Genomic DNA, 23,241 nt, shown 5'->3' on the forward strand with positions numbered 1-23,241 from the left:
CAATTTCCCACATGTTCAGATTTGATACTTTCGTCCATGCGTAACAACGGAAATACATGTTTCCAACATCAACAGCGACAAAAAGGGAGGACCAACTTCAGAAATATTCACAAAGTTCATCCCTGGCAAGCAGAACACACATCTTTTGTTTTATTATATAGGAATGTTTAGAAGCCGCTAATCACACCTGTTCCAGGGAAGGAAGGAGACCTTGCTAATCATCTGAAGAGAAACATCCCGGCATAGAAAACTTATTTATGAGGGTCTCGAGCCTCAGCACTCCAAGTAGCCTCGATAGACATGAACACAGAGGACTTAACTGCTTTGCCTTCCCTACGGAATCAACACGACTGACCCAGATGTCTTCCGGCTTTCAAGATCGGCATGTGCCTTCGCCGCTTCGGACAGTGGGTATCTGTGATTCACGCGAACCTTTAAAACACCCGAGGCCACACTGGCAAATACCTCTCCAGCAGCTTCCAGCAACTCGTCCCGACTGCTGGTGTAAAGCATGACGCTGGGCCTTGCCAAAAAGAGGGACTTTGGCGCAAGAGCCGACAATGGGACTGGATCTGGGTTTCCCGAGGACTGCCCAAAGCTCACCATGTAGCCCCTAATCTTCAAGCATTCCAAGGATCCCTGCACGATCGATAAGTCTCGCGAGACTTTTTAGAACATATACGAAAATAACACTTTGGCTTTACAGTTCAGAACCTTCTTTGTACTCCGAAGAGATCTTATAGAGAAAGCATCAGATCAAGCCACTTTGGCAAAAACCACATGCAGCACGTTTACTAGTAATTGTCGCTTAAAGACAGATTCTTCCAACAATTGCTAAAGGTTGATGGATTAGACTTCTGAACGATAACTAAATTCCTAAAGCATGCTGCAATGCAATGCTTGAAAGAGACAGAACCCCACGCTCAACCGCTAAAAGGGGACTCTTCTCAAGATTTTGACCAATCTCAGAGAAGTGATGACAAGAAGAGGAAAACATTTTCTATTCTACCATAAATCACGATAGAGTGCAAACCAACAGGAAGTGCGACATTTAACTGAATTACCTGAAATGTGTCCTTTCCTACTGAGTCATAGACAACATCAACCCCATTTCCTGACGTAATCTCCTTAACACGAGAAACAAAATCCTCTTCCGTGTAGATAATAACATGATGACAACCATCATCCTTAGCTTGAGCTGCCTTTTCTTTAGTTGAGACAGTACCAATGACAGTTGCCCCGAGGGCATTAGCCCATTGGCACAATAGGGATCCAACTCCACCAGCTGCAGCATGGACTAGGATTTTGTGTCCATTCTCGACCTTAATACAAAGTAAATAGTCAAGCCTTAAATGGGGAGAGTGTAAGGCTGCTTTATTCTAACACTTCCATGAAAAAAATGATACAAAATCATCTTCTTTATGTATGTAGTAACACCTTAAAAGCAAAGCATCGCCATTTACTTCATCTCTTGGCCCATATATATATATATATCAAATCTTAATGTTCTTGCACATACAAACGCTTTAAGAGGAGTATAAAGCCAACCTTAAAGCAGCGGCGCAGGAGTGTTCGAGCTGTCATGCCCTTCAGCATGACTGATGCTGCAATAACCGGATCAATAGAAGGAGGGACGGGCACAACTTTACTTGCTGGGAGAATTTGTTCTTCAGCATATGAGCCAATTGCACCGCCAGCATAGGCTACAATATCTCCAACTTTCCTTCCAGTTAGTCCAGGTCCCACAGCTACTACCTCACCAACAGCCTCCATGCCTGCGACAGATGGATATCATCCCTAATGTATAATCCACTCAACATGCTACCCCATCATCAGCAAGATGAATCCATTATCAACACTTAATAAAGTGTGAATGAGTTTGTATAGCTCCACAAAGACACCATTACCATTGCAGAGATTGCACGAGATGACAAATGTTTCGGTGGATCAATTGTCTATTCAAGCATGATCTCTGGAGTAGACTTGACTCCAGAACCATTAGTTAACAATTACAGAATACTGCTTAATCATACATGCTACAATGACATCTCAAACAGATAACTCTAACTCGTCTCATATATGTCAAATACTTCAACAAATCAAGTTCGGAACTCATGTAACCATGGAACTGCAGATAAACCCAGCTATATAAGAGAGAGTGAGCAGAAGTCATGACTCGTGAGCTATCACTTCCCCTTAATGAGAAAACATAAAAGAGCAAGAGGGAGACTGCAATGTCGCCATGGATGATTAAACGCGAGCATGCATTGACTTGAAAACGGATCAAAGGATACAGATATTCATTTGAAACCAAAGGACATTCTCCAACCCTTTTCAAGTTGTCAAAAGTGACTTGAACGAATATTATAATCAAATCCAAGCCACAATAACTTATATCATGCTTGACGCATTAAGTCCATCTAATTCTGACAGGGGAAACAGGAAACAAACCTGGTGTGAAGGGCATGGTGGGTGCCTTGAATACCCCTTTACGGAAAATTACATCGATGAAGTTGATCCCGACGGCCTTGTTCTTCACGCGAATCTCTCCCTCCTTGGGTTCACCTATTTCCACATCCTCCCACTTTAAGACCTACCACAATTGCATAACGCCCACCAAAAGATGCACCTTTAGCAACAATCAGATGAGGGCATACGGCTGCGCAATTTTACAAGGAAATTCTCGGATCTTGATTTCGAGAAAATACCGACCCAATACATTCATCGTACTCGATGTGAATTCCAGTGCCTACTGAGAGCTAAGTACAACACCAACTAACCCATCACCCGATCAAAGCCAAGATTGTAACTTTGGACTGCTCCAAATTCAAGTTCACTAAAATATAAGAGAAAAAGCCAATTTTACGGCTCCGTTCGTTTCATGGAAAATAAATTCCTCGGAGAAAATGTTTTTCATAAAAGGAAAATTTTTTTCTAAATTAGGGGAAAATGTTTTCCACTTTTGAAAAGTCTTCTGAAAAGTTGAAAATAATTTTCTCTCTTGATCTCTCTTATCTCACACCTTTACAAATCCTCACTTCCTTGTCTCCTTTCTTCTTATTGTTTTCTTTTTTTATTTGAATTATTTTTTAATTTTCTTTTTTCTTTTTTAATTAGAATTATTTTTAATTTCCTTTTCCTTTTCTTTTCTTTGTTTCCCATCTTCTTCTTTATTGGCCAGTCGTCGGTCGTTGCCAAGCAAACCTCGAACTTGTTAATCTCAAGCTCACGCTCTGCACTCTTGCTATCATTTTCTTTATTTACTTTAACCTGCATCTGTACATTATTTAAGCAAATGGTTCTACATGCTTTACTTTTTTTTTCTTTTGTTTATTGGAACACAAAAAACGTAGGGGGAGAACAACCCACTCAACTGAAAGATTCTCATTATGGTTATACATGCTTTGTTTCTTCTCTTTTGCTTTTTTTTAAAATCCATGTGAACATTTATTTTTAAAATCCATATGGATATTTTTTAGAGTAGATGAGCATTTCTTGACAACAAGGAAATAAAGATATAAATCAAGTTTGCCTGGATTTAAAAGTAAATTCATATTTGATGGATTTATAGGTCGGTAAATAATGCATGCCTAAGTGGTGAAGTCTTAGAAAATATTTTCTTACCGAACACCGAAAATATTTTCCGAAATATTTTCAGGTTAGCCGAATATTGGAAAATATTGTCATTTTCCTAGAAAATAACTTATGAAAAAATATTTTTTGAAATAGCCAATTTTTCACGAAACGAATGGACCTAGGATTATGAGAAAACCTCACAAACTCAAACGACTGGATGGCAAACAGAGAATTTCGATAGTCAACGCAAATGCTCATTTTCTATCCTACGAAGCACAGGAGAGAGAGAAGGCCAATTTTCAAGAATTTGAGAGAACTTCACGAACTCAAACGACTGGATGGCAAACAGAGAATTTCAATAGTCAACACGAATACCCACGAGAGAGAGAGAGAGAGAGAGAGAGAGAGAGAGAGAGAGAGAGAGAGAAGGCGAGAGAGACCTCGGGTCCACCGAACTCATGAACTCTGATAGCTTTCACCATTTCGGAGGACGCTGAAGCGGTGGCAACCGCTCTCACCGACGATCTGCTTTGAGCCGACGGAGAGGTGGAGAGCGATGGAAAGCGGATGGCTCTGCTCCTGCCGACGTTGCTGATCGTATCGTGTCGCGGTCGTGGAAGAAGAAGGAGAGTGGATTGAAGAAGATGGCGTGGAAGCAGATGAGATGGAGGCGACACTGAAAGCGAAGGGAGATGATTCAGGAAGCGTCCTATTCGCAAGCCGGGGAAGCCACTGGACATGCCCATTGACTGGTGACGCCTCCGTCCCGCTTAAGTGCAAACGCCTTGCAAACGCCTTGCAAACAAACCTTGGCAGGTTGTATTTACGGGTGTCTACATAAAAAAGTTTAATCAAGGAATAATGATTTGTCCATGAATTTTATTTCAATATGAAATTTGGTCCAAGAACTTTTTATTTATTCAATATTTTCCCTAAAATTTTGGTGAATACTCAATTTGGTCCCTTAATTTTTATATGGACTAAATATGTATAAAAAGTTCATGAATTATATTGAATAAATTAAAAGTTCAATGACTAAATTGTACATGGAGCTAAAACTCAACGAAAATTTGCGACATTTTTCCAAAAATCAATAAATGAGTCTAATCAAATTGGTAAGTTCCTTTTATGTTACATTTTTTTGGTTGATAAGAAGGTCCGTTTATTTCTTGTAATATTAAAGATTTGAAAAATATTTATCTTGAAACAAGCGTTTGTAACTCCTTTTCATCCTTAATTAAAAACAAGATAAAGTTATTTTTCATTGATTAACTTGTCTAAGCAATGCTAGTGTATTTTTTTCTTTTTTTTGAAAAGGTGTCTCAAACCATTGGTTTTATGTGGAATGCATCATTAAAATGTTTGAATTTGTCGACAAATAGAATTTGTAATTGAGCTGAGCAATGTAAGTCTTATAAAATATTGCTCTATACTATCGGATGATAAAATTTTAACAGAATTGCTATACTTTGGGATTTGAGTTTAGCTAAATTGGAAATTTGTAACTTATGGATAATAAATTTTGATTTAAGTTTGACCATGCTCCTCCGAATATAATGGTCATGGAGAAATAGATGTGCCCTTTTGTTAGTTTTCATAACACAGAGAAGCTACATTGTTTTAAGTGCGTGCTACATATCTCGTTTGTATCTCAATTTGATAGTAATGATTTGAAATGAAACCTACCGATGACAAGTTGAAGAATTGGCTCGGTTCGAGCTAGGATTAAAGTCTTTTTCCAAACCGATCAATTCGATTTTTGTTGAACTTATCGCCAAACTGAATAATGAACAAATGAACGTGGATTGTGAATGAAGAGATGACCATTGGTCGGGCTTGAGTCGGGTAGGGCCTAATATGTTATCTAAGAAAAATTGTACAGCCTAGTATGTTATGTAAGAAAATTGTACAACATTTTGTGGCACGGTCAAGGTTAGCTTCACTACTAAACCCTTGAGCAAGCCTGTCCAAATTGCTATTGGACACGTTGGGCTCGACACAAGCATAAAAAAGCCTACTGAGCATCTCAACTCGGGATCATGTCTATATGGATGGTTAGTGAAAGTGGGGTAGATTTGCACCAACAAAAGAAAAATAATTACTTATACTGGCATGGAACACATAAAATATTTCTACTTATGACTTTGCTTCATAATTTGAAGGTTAAAAAAGAAATGTTCTCGATTGCAAAGGATTTATTGGGAAATCATAAATGATTTTATACATCAATTTTAGTGTATTGAATAGATTTCAAATGTTTTATGCTCAGAGTATTGAACCTCAAAATATGTATAAAAAACCGTAAAACAAAAACCACTATAAACAGGATCGAATGAATGGACATTTAAAGTAATACCGATGGTTGCATAACTATATCTAATTAACTTAGGCATATTTAAATGGGTTAAGTTTTTCTTCGACCCTATGGTGAACTATACCGATTTATGGATTACAACATGTAGACACCACCCTCATGAGAAATTAAAGAAACATAAATTTGGATAATACTTGTGGCTGTGACTTGCCAATCAAAAGGGCATGTAGAAAGTTTTCTTTAATTGTTCTAATCAAATAGAAGAAAACCAAACTCCGCCCCGACGGGTAGGATAAAGTACCTAACCTAGCTTTATAAAAGTATAAATAACGCATGTAACTTACAACTTTTAGGGGCCACGCAAGACCTAACTTTGTAACTTACGGCTTTTTAATGCTCGACACAAGCATAAAAAAAGCCTACTGAGCAGCTCAACTCAAGACCATGTCTATATGGATGGTTAGTGAAAGTAGGGTAGATTTTCACCAACAAAAGAAAAACAATTACTTATGCCGGCATGGAACGCATAAAACATTTATACTTATGACTTTGCTTCATAATTTGAAGACAAAAAAAAGAAATGATCTCGATTGCAAAGGATTTATTGGGAAATCATAGATGATTTTATTCATCAATTTTAGTGTATTGAATAGATTTCAAATGTTTCATGCTCAGAGTATTGAACCTCAAAATATGTATAAAAAAAACCGTAAAACAAAAACCACTATAAACATGATCGAATGAATGGATATTTAATGTATTATCAATGGCTGGATAACTATATCTAATTAACTTAGGCGTATTTAAATGTGTTAAGTCTTCGATCCTATAGTGAACTATACCGATTTGTGGATTACAACATGTGGACACTACCCTCATGTGAAATTAAAGAAACATAAATTTAGATAATGTTTTTGGTTGTGACTTGCCAATGAAAAGGGCGTGTAGAAAGTTTTCTCTAATTGCTCTAATCAAATAGAAGAAAACCAAACTCTGCATGACAGGTATGATAAAGTACCTAACCTAGCTTTATAAAAGTATAAACAGCACACGTAACTTACGACTTTTAGGGGCCACGCAAGACCTAGCTTTGTAACTTACGGCTTTTTTTATGCTAGACACAAGTATAAAAAAGCCTACTGAGCAGCTCAACTCAGGACCATGTCTATATGGATGGTTAGTGAAAGTAGGGTAGATTTTCACCAACAAAAGAAAAACAATTACTTATGCCGGCATGGAACACATAAAACATTTCCACTTATGACTTTGCTTCAGAATTTGAAGGTAAAAAAAGAAATGCTCTTGATTGCGAAGGATTTATTGGGAAATCATAAATGATTTTATACATCAATTTTAGTGTATTGAATAGATTTCAAATGTTTCATGCTCAGAGTATTGAACCTCAAAATATGTTAAAAAAAACCGTAAAAAAAAAAAAAAAAAAAAAAAAAAAAACCACTTTAAAAGATCGAATGAACGGACATTAAAAGTAATATAAATGGCTACATAACTATATCTAATTTTTTTTATCCAAACATAACTATATCTAATTAACTTATGCATATTTAAATGTGTTAAGTTTTTCTTCGACCCTATGATGAACTATACCGATTTATGGATTACAACATGTGGACACCACCTTCATGTGAAATTAAAGAAACATAAATTTGGATAATGCTTGTAGTTGTGACTTGCCAATCAAAAGGGTATGTAGAAAGTTTTCTCTAATTGCTCTAATCAAATAGAAGAAAACCAAACTCCGCCTGACGGGTAGGATAAAGTACCTAACCTAGCTTTATAAAAGTATAAACAACGCATGTAACTTACAACTTTTAGGGGCCACGCAAGACCTAACTTTGTAACTTACGGCTTTTTAATGCTCGACACAAGCATAAAAAAAGCCTACTGAGCAGCTCAACTCAAGACCATGTTTATATGGATGGTTAGTGAAAGTAGGGTAGATTTTTACAAACAAAAGAAAAACAATTACTTATGCCGACATGGAACGCATAAACCAGTTATACTTATGACTTTGCTTCATAATTTGAAGGCAAAAAAAGAAATGATCTCGATTGCAAAGGATTTATTGGGAAATCATAGATGATTTTATTCATCAATTTTAGTGTATTGAATAGATTTCAAATGTTTCATGCTCAGAGTATTGAACCTCAAAATATGTATAAAAAAAACCGTAAAACAAAAACCACTATAAACATGATCGAATGAATGGATATTTAATGTATTATCAATGGCTGCATAACTATATCTAATTAACTTAGGCGTATTTAAATGGGTTAAGTCTTCGATCCTATAGTGAATTATACCGATTTGTGGATTACAACATGTGGACACTACCCTCATGTGAAATTAAAGAAACATAAATTTAGATAATGTTTTTGGTTGTGACTTGCCAATGAAAAGGGCGTGTAGAAAGTTTTCTCTAATTGCTCTAATCAAATAGAAGAAAACCAAACTCCGCGTGACGGGTATGATAAAGTACCTAACCTAGCTTTATAAAAGTATAAATAGCGCATGTAACTTGCGACTTTTAGGGGCCACACAAGACCTAGCTCTGTAACTTACAGCTTTTTTATGCTCAACACAAGCATAAAAAAGCCTATTTAGCAGCTCAACTTAGGACCATGTCTATATGGATAGTTAGTGAAAGTAGGGTAGATTTGCACCAATAAAAGAAAAACAATTACTTATGCTGGCATGGAACACATAAAACATTTCCACTTATGACTTTGCATAATTTGAAGGTAAAAAGAAATGCTCTTGATTGTGAAGGATTTATTGGGAAATCATAGATGATTTTATACATCAATTTTAGTGTATTGAATAGATTTCAAATGTTTCATGCTCAGAGTATTGAACCTCAAAATATGTACAAAAAAAAAAAAACCGTAAAAAAAAAAAACCACTTTAAACAGGATCGAATGAATGGAACATTAAAAGTAATATCAATGACTACATAACTATATCTAATTTTTGTTTATCCAAACATAACTATATCTAATTAACTTATGCATATTTAAATGTGTTAAGTTTTTCTTCGACCCTATGGTGAACTATACCAATTTATGGATTACAACATGTGGACACCACCCTCATGTGAAATTAAAGAAACATAAATTTGGATAATGTTTATGGTTGTGACTTGCCAATCAAAAGGGCATGTAGAAAGTTTTCTCTAATTGCTCTAATCAATTAAAAGAAAACCAAACTCCATGTGACGTGTAGGATAAAGTACCTAACCTAGCTTTATAAAAGTATAAACAACGCATGTAATTTATGACTTTTAGGGGCCACGCAAGACCTAGCTTTGTAACTTACGGCTTTTTTATGCTCGACATAAGCATAAAAAAGCCTACTAAGCAGCTCAACTCAGGATCATGTCTATATGGATGGTTAGTGAAAGTAGGGTAGATTTGCACCAACAAAAGAAAAACAATTACTTATGCTGGCATGGAACACATAAAACATTTCTACTTATGACTTTGCTTCATAATTTGAAGGTAAAAAAAGAAATGCTCTCGATTGCTAAGGATTTATTGGGAAATCATAGATGATTTTATTCATCAATTTTAGTGTATTGAATAGATTTCAAATGTTTCATGCTCAGAGTATTGAACCTCAAAATATGTAAAAAAAAAAAAAACCGTAAAACAAAAACCATTTTAAACATGATCGAATGAAAGGACATTTTTTTTTTTTTTTGGACATTCCTATAACACTACTTTCGGATCAATGGTCGAAAAATGAAACTTACGCGTCCCTATCCCATAAGGACATTTAAGGTAATATCAATGGCTGCATAATATATCTAATTAACTTAGGCATATTTAAATGGGTTAAGTTTTTCTTCGACCCTATGGTGAACTATACCGATTTATGGATTACAACATGTGGAACACTACCCTCATGTGAAATTAAAGAAACATAAATTTGGATAATGTTTATGGTTGTGACTTGCCAATCAAAAGGGCGTGTAGAAAGTTTTCTTTAATTGTTCTAATTAAATAGAAGAAAACCAAACTCCGTGTGACGGGTATGATAAAGTACCTAACCTAGCTTTATAAAAGTATAAACAGCACACGTAACTTACGACTTTTAGGGGCCACGCAAGACCTAGCTTTGTAACTTACGGCTTTTTTTTTTATGCTGGACACAAGTATAAAAAAAGCCTACTGAGCAGCTCAACTCAGGACCATGTCTATATGGATGGTTAGTGAAAGTAGGGTAGATTTTCACCAACAAAAGAAAAACAATTACTTATGCCAGCATGGAACACATAAAACATTTCCACTTATGACTTTGCTTCAGAATTTGAAAGTAAAAAAAAGAAATGCTCTTGATTGCAAAGGATTTATTGGGAAATCATAGACAGGATCGATGAACGAACATTTAAAGTAATATCAATGGCTACATAACTATATCTAATTAACTTAGGCATATTTAAATGGGTTAAGTTTTTCTTCGACCCTATGGTGAACTATACCGATTTAGGGATTACAGCATGTGGACCACCCTCATGTGAAATTAAAGAAACATAAATTTGGATGATGTTTATGGTTGTGACTTGCTAATCAAAAGGGCGTGTAGAAAGTTTTCATTAATTGCTCTAATCAAATAGAAGAAAACGAAACTCCGCGTGATGGGTAGGATAAAGTACCTAACCTAACTTTATTAAAGTATAAACAGCACACGTAACTTACGACTTTTAGGGGCCACGCAACACCTTTGGACCAGTAGGGGAAATAAAAAAGATATGGTCTTACTTCCCATAGATTTTCACAATTTCCATATTGCTCAAGCATCATAACCCTTGTTAAAATAATTAAATATTAAATCACGCTTTCTTCTAATAGTTTAAATTTTTAAAGCAGTTAATAATAATCCCACGAAATCAAGCTTGAGGTCCTAAGTTCATATATTTTCAGATCCCATTTACCTCTTCAATTAAATATGTCATCTCACAACCCTTCTATAACGAGGAGAGACCTTTCTTTCTTTGGCCAAGACATATAATGAAAGATCCCTTCAATGTCTGAGGGCTACTTGGATGCATGTGCTAGCACGATTAAGCAGGATCCTTCGGAAATTTCCTACTGGCTTCTTTCGATTCAGTCAATATTTGCTTGATATTTTATACAATCATTGCCTTTTGTCCTCTGAGAAGGGTGTTCACATGGAAACAAAGTCACCACTTCCATATTCAATCTTGACCCCATTCATGTCGCAATCTCCACATATATGCTACGTGATGTTAGTTTGAATATTCTACGGAGTGGCCTGGTCCCTATGTCGCTCATCACTACAAGTCAAGACAGGCTCTCTCTCTCTCTGTCTCTCTCTCTCTCTGTGCGCTTGTGAGGAAGTTTGAACAAGGCCATGGCAGTGGGATTTGCAGTAACGAGTGCTGCGGAAGGGAACTACAACGGCAATATAACTTGGTTTGTCATACTGTCATGTCTGATGGCAGCCATGGGAGGTGTCATATTCGGCTATGACATTGGAATTTCAGGTCTGTCTCATTATTTCTTGCCATCTTTTGGATGCTCCTCGTGAAGGAAAAGTGCCTTTCTTATCTCTGCTAGCTCTCAACGAATGTCATAGGTGGTTCTATGACCTCCAAGTTGTCTTGTGCTGATTGATTAGATGAAGTTCCTAACGTAATTAAGCACACACCTATTCATTGTTAGTTTGCTAAAAGAATGCGTTTCCAAGAATTGAAGTTGCAAGGTTGGTGACCACTGTGATCGCTGATCTATACAAAGACGTTGTTCTGATAAGTGTGTAAATAATTCCTTAGGCAGAGTGATCTCAATGGATTCGTTTTTGAAGAGGTTCTTCCATGAAGTCTATATTAAGATGAATGAAGACACCAAGATCAGCAACTACTGCAAGTTCGATAGCCAATTATTGACCTCCTTCACTTCCTCCCTCTATATCGCTGGCCTCTTTGCTTCCTTTTTTGCATCTTTCGTCACTAGAGTTTTCGGATGCAAACCATCGATGTTGATAGGAGGAGCTGCATTCCTCACCGGTTCAGCCCTTGGAGGTGCAGCTTCCAATTTTTCATGCTTATATTAGGCCGTGCTCTGCTTGGCATTGGGTCGGTTTTGCGAATCAGGTAGTCATCATATGACATGAACTGTTTTTGATGGGTTGGAACATTGCTTAACAATTTCTATTCATGTTTGATTGGATTGGCAGTCAGTTCCTCTTTATCTCTCGGAAATGGCACCGCAAGGTACAGAGGAGCTTTCAACAATGGCTTCCAATTTTCATTAGGAATTGGTGCACTGTCAGCTAACCTCATCAACTATGGAACTCAGAAGATCAAAGGCGGTTGGGGTTGGTGAATTTCTCTCGCCATGGGTGCAGTCCCAGCCTCACCCCTAACACTCGGTGCACTTTTCCGTCCCAGAGACACCTAGCGGCCTAATCCAAAGCCACAAGGGACAAGAAAAGGCCAAATCCATGCTGCAACTCGTGCGACGAATGCCCAGCGTTCAGGCAGAGCTGGATGATCTCATCAAAGCAAACTTAAACACACAAACCATTCGCCAACCGTTTCGAACAATCACACAAGGGAAGTACAGGCCTCAACTCATCATGGCAATAGCCATTCCATTCTCCCAAAAAGTCACGGGAATCCGTGTCATTGCATTCTACGTGCCGGTCCTGTTCCGAACTATCGGCCTGGGGGAAAGTGCATCACTCATGTCCACAGTTATGACGGGGGTCATTGGTTGCAGTTCGACCTTCATATCAATGCTCATAGTAGACAAGCTAGGCAGAAGAACATAGTTCCTTGTCGGGGGCATTCAGATGCTTGTGTCGCTGCTTTATAATCGACGTTTCGGTACGCGAGATGGGAAGAAAACAAAGAACCTACCTTTCGGTCTACCCTTTCAACGCTCGTGTGGCGTGTGGAAAGCAGCAAAAATGACATCCCATCATGGTCATGATCAAGCTGAGCCAATCTTATTCCAGGGATAAATAAAGGCGGAAAAAAGCCCATGAAGATTGGGGATTCCCTGAGGATAGCAAAAACCAAGAAAATAAACCCTAATGTCTGTCCAAATGCTGAACCCTACCCTTTCTTATTCTCGAGTGGACCACAAAAGAGAAATGAAATAAAATAGTTTCCTCATGAGTCTTGACAATAATTGGTCCTGAAAGAAGCAAAGAACTTGGTTGAAGGAAGCATCGCCACTTTTGTAGCACTTCCTCTGCCCTCAATACAGTTGGATGGGGCTACTAGGAAAATAAATATCTAGGCTCAGTTTAATAACGCTTTTATTTCTTAGAACGGTTTCTTTTTGTTGACACCTAAATTTTGAACACAATCATTTATTTATTATATACAAAATTAGAGATTAATTTTTAATTCATAAAAAAAAAATAGAATTAAAATTACATAGCATATAATTTAGTTGCACTTATTCATTTGTTTATCACTTTTGTATTTGATCGGTGGTGGGTGAGCTTTTAATTTTACGAGTTGACAATTCGGTATTTTCAGAAATGATTTATATTATTCTTCCAATATTTGATAAATATTTCATATATTCATGTGATTTATACATTATGCGACATATTTTATAGAAGATTGGAAGGGAATATTGCACGTGAGGCATGTATTGAGTAATATATTCTTTGACTCAAGATAAGAAAGGGGATTTCGTGCGTTAGCAGAAAATGAAATAAAATGTTCTGCCAAAACTCAAATCCTTCGCCTATAAGAAGGCCGTTCGCGTAAGAAGGGTGGGGACTTCTTTACGGACGAAAGGGGGCGGAGACTAGACTGAGAGACGTTTCTTTGTCTCTTTTTCAACAGGTCAACAAAAGCAATTTTTTTCTTTTTTCTTTCTCTGACAAGAGTGCAGGTGAAAGGAAACTCGAAAAGAAGGGGCGCCACAATTTTGAGAAGTCAAAAGAAAGAAAAGAAGAAAAGTAAGAGAGAGGGTCTCTCCTTGTCTTTCAGTCAACAGAAAGAAAGAAGGGGGATTGTACCTCTCTCCTCTGACAACGTGCTAACAACGTGCGGAGAGAGAGAAGGGAAAAAAGGGTCGTCTTCTTCGTGCATCTTGACCAAATACCCTGGAGGCCTGCAACTCGACGACGCCACCGCAGCTCCTTCACCGACGACGTCACTGCAGCCCCGCCGCTGACTCCTGTTCCGACTGCTACTCCCAGTGCCGCTGCATTTACCCCCATCGCTAACACTCGCAACCGACCCGCCCGCCGGAACACATCCCGACGCCTTAACCAGCCCGACGACCGCGCGCTTCAGCCCTTCGACGCCGCAAGTAGTCCGACAACCCGCAGCTACGGACCACCGCTGCTGCTGTCGACCAGCTCGAAGCCGAGCACCACCCTCGCTATCGACCCTTGGGCCGTGACCATCGATATCGCCGTGAGTCCCGCGAGTCCACCGAGCCGACGGTCCCTCCACTACTTCGTCCTCTATCTCTGCAGTTTCGTCCGCGAGCATCATCGTGGAAGCCATTGAGCTGGGTCCTCACGGCCCAATTACAGCAAGAATTCCACCAGTGACCACAAGGCAGCTTAGCCGAGACGTTCATCGGGCAGCATTGACGTCTTTAGTCCACCAATACCAAGGAGGACAAGTTCATGGCAGCTTAATTTTGCAGGCTTTCCAAGCGAGCTCGTTGACCACCAAAGCAAGGATCCGCCGGTGATCTCTCTCCCATCACTGCAAGTCGTCCTCGAGCACCATTGTGAACACCCATCCTCACCGCGCCATCAACCGAGGCCAAGCACCACCACACACTGCCAGTCATCCATTGATCTGATTCTACTCGGTCCAAATTTGGTAATATCATTTATGGAATTAGGTAATTATCATATGTAAATTTGATTTAGATATTTTATTGCCTAAAACATGTTTTTCAGTATCTTACGTGCATATTAAAATGATAAGCACATTCCCAATTAGGATTTATTGCCTAATCTGCAATTATACGCTAATCTTTTTTATTCAACCTATAAGGCTTTAGATGGAATAATTAATCATGCATGAATAAAATTGATATTTTGATCTTTAAGGCTTAAGATTAATTTATCGACTTTATTAGCAAAATAATCAAGTTTGATTTAGATATTGTTTCCTAATTCGGACGATGTGTGATATCTTTGATGATTCTAAATGATTGGTGCTTATCTTTTAATTACTTTATTTATCTAAAAATACAAAAATATTGCATTTGCATATCATGTAGATTACAATTAATTTCCTAGATAGAATTGCATGATATAGTAGTTATATTCTATTCTAATTATATTAGAATGCATGTTTAGATGATATCTAGGTTATATAATATCTTGGAATTAAATTGCATATCGAGATAAATTTTCTGAGTTAAGATATGATTCAAATTAGTCTATTTCCTAACTTAAAATAGATAATATCTCACTTTAGTTAAATTTTTATTTTTAGCAAATTTTAATTACGAATTTTTATATAAAAAAACAAAAAACAAAATACTATGTGTATGTCATATAGAATTAGGTTCATGAAATGCATGTCATTTAGTAATTGTTGCTAAGTCCATTTAGTTAGAAATTGCCCATTATTAAAATTAGGTCATTTGGTTAGATTGCATTGCATATAGATTAGATTTTATTAAACAAGAGAAAATTCTTAAAAAAGAAAAAGATTAAGAAAGCCTTAGGGCTTTTGATGTGAATTTTGAGTTAACATTGCAGATGCTTTCGTTGTTACGAGGTAAGTCCTGCAATTTATTCATCGCTTTTCTTGGATGTTAAATTGGTAGTTTGCACACCCACATGATCACCTAGGGAACATGTTAGGGAGGTAAATTAAAATCAATTTAAGCTGCTTGCAAAACATTTTTTTTTTTTTTAAATAAAAAGAAAGGTACCGAAATGAGGTTAGAAAAATTTAGCGTAATCAAGTCCTCAAACTCATAAATTTTTAGTTTGTAGAAGTAAAGTAAATCTCCCGTTTCCAAACGACCCACAAAAAAATAGATTAGTGGCGACTCCTAATTAAAAAATCAATTGCATGTTAAGAACTCAAACTTAAGTCGTGAATTGGTATGGGCTGGGGAGAGTCCTAGCTAAATTAGACTTAGTAATCCATTAGCTAAACCTTGGTGGTTCACCTGACACTTTTCAAAAATATATATTTTTTTATATTTCTATTCTCTAGAATAATTTCTCAGTAAAAGTATGCATTTGGTAATTACACTACATTTTTATTTTCGGAATGAAAAAAGAATAGAAATGCGTTTAGTACGATTTATAAATTTTTCGGTAACGTAGAAGTTCTTTTAATATTTTAAGATTTTTTTTTTCTTTTTTTCTTTTATTCTTCTTTCTTGTTTTTGACTCACAAAGAATCGGTAAAAAAAAAAAGAAGTTACTTTTTTTTACTTCCTATCTCTATTCTAAATATATTTATCGGGAATAGAAAAATTAATTGACGTTATCAAACACATTTCTGTTTGTTTTATATTTCAAAGAACAAAAGAACAAAGAAACAAAATAATAGAAGCATTAACAAACATATCCTTAGGGTTTGTTTGTTTTGATTTCTTTTTCTATTTTTGAACAATTTTTTTGTTTTTTTTGTTCCGGGACAAAAAGGAACGTAAACGCGTTTGTTTGCGTTTTTGTTCCAAAATTATTTTTTTTGTTCCCGAAACACATCCGGAACGAAAATAAGAAACAAAAAAATTGCTTATTGTTTTTGGAACAAAATTTATGAATACTTTTTCTTTCTCTTTTTCTTCTTCTTTTTTTCTTTATTTTTCTTTGGCCGGGTCGCAGGCCTCGGCCCATGGCCCGACCGACCGGCTGTCGGCAGTGACCTCACCGGAGCGTTCTGCCGGCCCCGGTGAGGCCGAGTGTCGCCGGCCTCGGCAAGGCGAGGTCGACCTCGTGTTGGGCCTGGGCGAGCTCGATCTTGCCCGGATCTAATGAGGCTGAGCCTCGCTGGCTGCTGGGCGAGCTCGGCCTTCTTGGCGAGCCTCATCGTGGCCGGGCGAGGCCGCTAGCCCTCATCGGCCAGTTGTTGGCCATGGCCGAGGCCGGTGACCGGCCAAAAGAAGAAAAAAGAAAAAAGGAAAAAGAAAAAAGAAAAAAAGGAAAAATAAATAAGAAAAATAAGAAAGAAAATAGAAAAAATAAAATAAAAATATTAAAAAATTAAAAGAAATAAAAAAATTATACAAATTTACCAAACGTGTTTATATTCTTTTTATATTTCGGGAGCAATTTACCAAACACGTTTTTTTGTTTAAAAATTGTTTCCTAAAGTATAAATTCTTTTTTCTATTTCTGTTCTCAGAAACAATTTTTAAACAGAAATGTTACCAAACGCACCCTATGTATCATTTCGTATCATTTCTTCTTCTTCTTCTTATCTTCTAGGGACAAGCTTAGTGAAAAATGAGGAAAATGGCTTGATCACCATAATCACTGGGGTTTGCCCTTGCAGTCACTCTTGTAACATGTAATGGGGAGGTGGGAGGTTCGAATTCTCACATTTTTAGGGGAGGTTGGGGTGAGGGCAATTTAGTTTCATGTGTGGGTTTTGACTCCCACGCGTTACAAGGAGACATGTAAAAAGTCTAAGAGTGAGACTTAGAGTAGGAGCAGAGTAGGATCAGCAAAAAAAGAAAAAGAAAAAAAGAAACTTTGGCACCATAAAGACCAATGCGTGTGAGTTCCAAGAGGGAAACTTAGGAACTCATAGAGAAAATGTGTCCCAATGTGATAAGAACTCTTGTTTCAACTACTTGCGGATTTATTGACACAAAAAATAATATGGTTTTCAATAAACACTTGCCTAGCACTTGGATGAGAACAAACACGACAAATAGCACATGAACATGAAAAATCACATGCATGGTACATGAGTGCACTCTACATATGCTAGCTTATCGATAAGTATACAGATTAACATGTGTCAATCGACATTGGTATTCATCAATGCCACAAATCTAGTTATTGAAATATGATGACAAATAGTTAGTAGCTGCCGAAATGAGTATTGGTGATAAATTATTATTGAAGGAATATTGAAACTCAATTTCAAAACTTCAAATCAGCAAGACAATTAAGGTTAAGGGTGAATATTTTTGGAGGGAACAATTATCACTTGGAAATAGGATCATGGGGTAACCATCATTACAAGAAAGAAGATCATGGAGCAATTCACATTAGACTTGTCGATCGGATGGGTTGGGTTGGGTTGGATTTAGATCGGGTCCTAAATAGTTCGATCCAAATCAACTCATTTAACTCGTTTATGAACCTTTTATCGTGGTGCAAGATTCTTAACCCATACCCATACTCGACTTGATCAATTCTCAATTTATACTTGACCCATTTAACTAAATGTAAAAAAGTTTATTTTTGACGATTTTATTTAAAAAAAAATGGTATTGCTAAAACACTTTCATGCAACACAAATCTAGTTGACAATTTTTATAATTTTTATAAAAAAATAAGCCTTTGTTTGTTTCTTGAAAAACATTTTCCAAAAAATACTTTTTTTTTAAAGAAATTACAATATTTTTTGTTTTTCCCTGAAATTTCAAAAATAAATTAGAAATATTTTCGATTGTTTGATATGAAAAATTTGATTAAATTTTCCTCCCTGACTCCTTTTAATATTTTAATATTTTTAAATGGAATTTATAATTATTTTATTTTAAAAAATAAAAAATAAATTTATTTTCAGATGTACTTGTAAATGTATTAGAACAATAAAGTGAATGATGTTTATGATAAAATATCTTGAAATAAATTTCTTTTTTTTTTTTTGGGACCAAAAAGAATGATGATCGGAGCTGCTTCCCAAACAACTCCCCCTCAAAAAAAAAAAAAGCCCAAGAGAATTTATGGGGCTAACAAGCCTTGCAAATTATTTGATTGAAATTTTACGGTTCTTTCATCCACAGTATGCAATTTTTGCTCTATATTATTATTTCTTTTATTCTAGCAAAACGATTCGGTCAATTTTAATAAATGGGTAATTTCTCGAATGTGTTCATAATTTCACGTGAGTAATTTTCTTTTTTCAAATATAAGTAATTTCCCACATGGTTAGATTTGATACTTTCAAGTAATTTTCTCTTTTCAAATATTAAGCAATTTCCCACGCATGGTCAGATTTGAAACTTTTGTTCATGCGTAACAACGGAAATACGAAAATACGTGTTTCCACCATCATTAGCTACAAAAAGGGAGGACCAACCCACCTGTAAATAGCGTTGGACTTCACTACCTCATCGTCGAGGGAACGAGTTTGAATCTCTAAATGCTCGTCACTTAAGTAGGATCCTAGGGATGGTTTATTAGACCAGCCCTCCAAGGATTTACGTTTTTATAGTGGCTTGTGGCGAGGTCCCACCGGTGCTACCAAGCACCGGGGTCGTGTGATTTGCAAAGGATGATTTTCGGCAGTTACTCGGTCATCAACAACAACAAAAAAAAAAAGGGAGGACCAACTTCAAAAATATTCACAAAGTTCTTCCCTGGCAAGCAGAACACACATCTTTTCTTATATTTAGGAATGTTTAGAAGCCGCTACTCACACCTGTTCCAAGGAAGGAAGAAGACCTTGCTAATCATCTGAAGAGAAACATCCCGGCATAGAAAACTTATTTACGAGGGGCTCGACCCTCGGCAGTCCAAGTAGCCTCGATAGACATTAACACAGAGGACTTAACTGCTTTGCCTTCCCTATGGAATCAACACGACCGACCCAGATGTCTTCCGGCTTTCAAGATCGGCATGTGCCTTCGCTGCTTCGGACAGTGGGTATGTGTGATTCACGCGAACCTTTAAAACACCCGAGGCCACACTGGCAAATACCTCTCCAGCAGCTTCCAGCAACTCGTCCCGAGTGATGGTGTACTGCATGAGGCTAGGCCTTGTCAAAAAGAGGGACTTTGGCGCAAGAGCCGACAATGGGACTGGATCAGGGGTTCCCGAGGACTGCCCAAAGTTCACCATGTAGCCCCTAATCTTCAAGCATTCCAAGGATCCCTGCACGATCAATAAGTCTCACAAGACTTTTTAGAACATATACGAAAATAACACCTGGCTTTACAGTTTAGAACCTTATTTGTACTCCAAATAGATCTTAAGCATCAGATCAAGCCACTTTGGCAAAAACCACATGCAGCACGTTTACTAGTGATTACCTGCTTAAAGACAGATTCTTCCAACAATTGCTAATGGTTGAAGGATTAGACTTCCGAATGATAACTAAATTCCTAAAGCATGCTGCAATGCAATGCTCAAAAGAGACAGAATCCCACGCTCAAACACTATAAGGGGACTCTTCTCAAGATTTTGACCAATCTCAGAGGAAAGCATTTTATTCTACCATAAATCACAACAGAGTGCAGACCAACAGGAAGCAACATCAAACTGAATTACCTGAAACGTGTCTTTTCCTACTGAGTCATAGACAACATCAACCCCATTGCCCGATGTAATCTCCTTAACACGAGAAACAAAATCCTCTTCCTTGTAGATAATAACATGATGACAACCATCATCCTTAGCTTGAGCTGCCTTTTCTTTAGTTGACACAGTACCAATGACAGTTGCCCCAAGGGAATTAGCCCATTGGCACAATAGGGATCCAACTCCACCAGCTGCAGCTTGGACAAGGATTGTGTGTCCATTCTCAACCTTAATACAAAGTAAATAGTCAAGCCTTAAATGGGGAGAGAGTAAGGCTGCTTTATGCCAACACTTTGGAAAAAAAAAATGATACAAAATCATCTTCTGTATGTATGTAGTTAACACCTTAAAAGCAAAGCATCACCAATTACTTCATCCGTTGTCCCACATATATATGATAAATCTTAATGTTCTTGCACATACAAATGCTGTAAGAGGAGTATAAAGCCAACCTTAAAGCAGCGACGCAGGAGAAATTGAGCTGTCATGCCCTTCAGCATGACTGATGCTGCAATAACTGGACCAATGGAAGGAGGGACGGGCACAACTTTACTTGCTGGGAGAATTTGCTCTTCAGCATATGAGCCCATTGGACCGCCAGCATAGGCTACAATATCTCCAACTTTCCTTCCAGTTAGTCCAGGTCCCACAGCTACTACCTCACCAACAGCCTCCATGCCTGCGACAGATGGATATCATCCACAATGTATAATCCACTCAACATGCTACCCCATCATCAGCAAGATGAATCCATCATCAGCAAGATGAATCCGTTATCGACGCTTAATAAAGTGTGAATGAGTTTGTATAGCTCCACAAATACACCATTACCATTGCAGAGATTGCACGAGATGACAAATGTTTCGGTGGATCGATTGTCTATTCAAGCATGATCTCTGGAGTAGACTTGATATTTTTGAGTTAATATAGTCAGCTAATAGACGGAAAGACTTGACTCCAGAACCTTAGTTAACAATTACAGAATACTGCTTAATGATAAATGCTACAATGACATCTCAAACAGATCACTCTAACTCATTTCATATATGTCAAATACTTCCACACATCAAGTTCAGAACTCATGTAAACATGGAACTGCAGATAAACCCAGCTATATAAGAGAGAGTGAGCAGAAGTCATGACTCGCGAGCTATCACTTCTCCTTAATGAGAAAACATAAAAGAGCAAAAGGGAGACTGCGATGTCGCCATGGATGATTAAATGCGAACATGCATTGACTTGAAAACGGATCAAAGGATACAGATATTCATTTGAAACCAAAGGGCATTCTCCAAGCCTTTTCAAGTTGTCAAAAGTGACTTGAACGAATATTATAATCAAATCCAAGCCACAATAACTAATATCATGCTTGACGCATTGAGTCCATCTAATTCTGACAGGGGAAACAGGAAACAAACCTGGTGTGAAGGGCATGGTGGGTGCCTTGTATACCCCTTTACGGAAATAAACATCGATGAAGTTGATCCCGATGGCTTTGTTCTTCACGCGAATCTCTCCCTCCTTGGGTTCCCCTATTTCCACATCCTCCCACTTTAAGACCTACCACAATTGCAAAACGCCCATCAAAAGATGCACCTTTAGCAACAATCAGATGAGGGCATACGACTGCACAATTTTACAAGGAAATTCTCGGATCTTGATCTCGAGAAAATACCCGATCCAATAAATTCATCGTTCTCAGTGCGAATTCCAGTGCCTATAATAGAGCTAAGTACATCACCAACTAACCCATCAGCCGAACAAAGCCAAGATTGTAACTTTGGACTGCTCCAAACTCAAGTTCACTAAAATATAATAGAAAAAAAAGCCAATTTTAAGACTCTGAGAGAACCTCACGAACTCAAACGACTGGATGGCAAACAGAGAATTTCAATAGTCAACGCGAATACCCATTTTCTATCCTACGAAGCACAGGCAGAGAGAGAGAGAGAGAGAGAGAGAGAGAGAGAGAAGGCGAGAGAGACCTCGGGTCCACCGAGCTCATGAACTCTGATAGCTTTCACCATTTCGGAGGACGCTGAAGCGGTGGCAACCGCTCTCACCGACGATCTGCCTTGAGCCGACGGAGAGGTGGAGAGCGATGTAAAGCGGATGGCTCTGCTCCTGCCGACGCTGTTGATCGGAAGAAGAAGGAGAGTGGATTGAAGAAAATGGCGTGGAAGCAGATGAGATGGAGGCGACCCTGAAAGCAACGGGAGACGATACTGGAGGCGTCCTACTCGCAAGCCGGGGAAGAAGCTACTGGACATGCCCATTCACTAGTGACGCCCCCGTCCCGCTTAAGTCCAAACGCCTCGCGAACAAACCTTGGCAGGTTGTATTCACGGGTGTTTATAAAAATGAAAAATCAATGAATCATGCTCTATCGATAAATTTTGGTCTAATATAAAATTTGATCCCAAAATTTTTAATTTATTTAATATTATCCCTAAAATTTTAGTGACTATTCAATTTAATCCGTCAATTATTGAATGGACTAAACATGTACTAAAAGTTCAATGATTAAATTGTATGTTGAGCCTAAATTTAATGAACATTTGAGACATTTTTCTAAAAATCAATAAACCAAGTCTAATCAAATTGGTAAGTTCCTTTTATGTTACATTTTTTCGGTTGATAACAAGGTCCGTTAATTTCTCGTAATATTAAAAGATCTGAAAACTATTTATCTTAAAACAAGCATTTGTAACTCCTTTTCATCCTTAATTAAAAACAATATAAAGTTATTTTTCCTTGATTAATTTGTTTAAGCAATGCTAGGGTTTATTTATTTATTTATGAAAAAGTGTCTCAAACCATTGATTTTATGTGAAATGCATCCTTAAAATGTTTGAATTTGTCGACAAATA

The 23,241-nt window shown here is 37.4% G+C and overlaps 1 protein-coding gene across 2 annotated transcripts; it reads right to left on the reverse strand.

Annotated features, from left to right (window-relative positions):
* Positions 1–119: 119 nt before the first annotated feature.
* On the reverse strand, positions 120–22,702 carry LOC104449863 (quinone oxidoreductase). 2 transcript variants are annotated; one of them, XM_039301643.1, is made up of 6 exons: positions 22,496–22,702; positions 4,017–4,155; positions 2,452–2,593; positions 1,549–1,775; positions 1,065–1,322; positions 120–639 (listed from the first exon to the last, which is right to left on the reverse strand). In XM_039301643.1, the coding sequence occupies exons 1-6, from the start codon at positions 22,645–22,647 to the stop codon at positions 334–336; spliced, it is 1,224 nt and encodes a 407-aa protein (XP_039157577.1). In that variant the 5' UTR covers positions 22,648–22,702; the 3' UTR covers positions 120–333. The 2 variants fall into 2 exon arrangements, with proteins under 2 accessions (XP_039157577.1, XP_010062458.2); XM_010064156.3 differs by lacking the exons at positions 120–639; positions 1,065–1,322; positions 1,549–1,775; positions 2,452–2,593; positions 4,017–4,155 and adding exons at positions 19,406–19,945; positions 20,342–20,599; positions 20,824–21,050; positions 21,790–21,931 and having other exon boundaries at positions 22,357–22,680.
* Between the last annotated feature and the right edge of the window lie 539 nt (positions 22,703–23,241).

Source organism: Eucalyptus grandis, chromosome 1 (genome assembly GCF_016545825.1).
Source record: "Eucalyptus grandis isolate ANBG69807.140 chromosome 1, ASM1654582v1, whole genome shotgun sequence".
Lineage (NCBI taxonomy): Eukaryota > Viridiplantae > Streptophyta > Magnoliopsida > Myrtales > Myrtaceae > Eucalyptus > Eucalyptus grandis.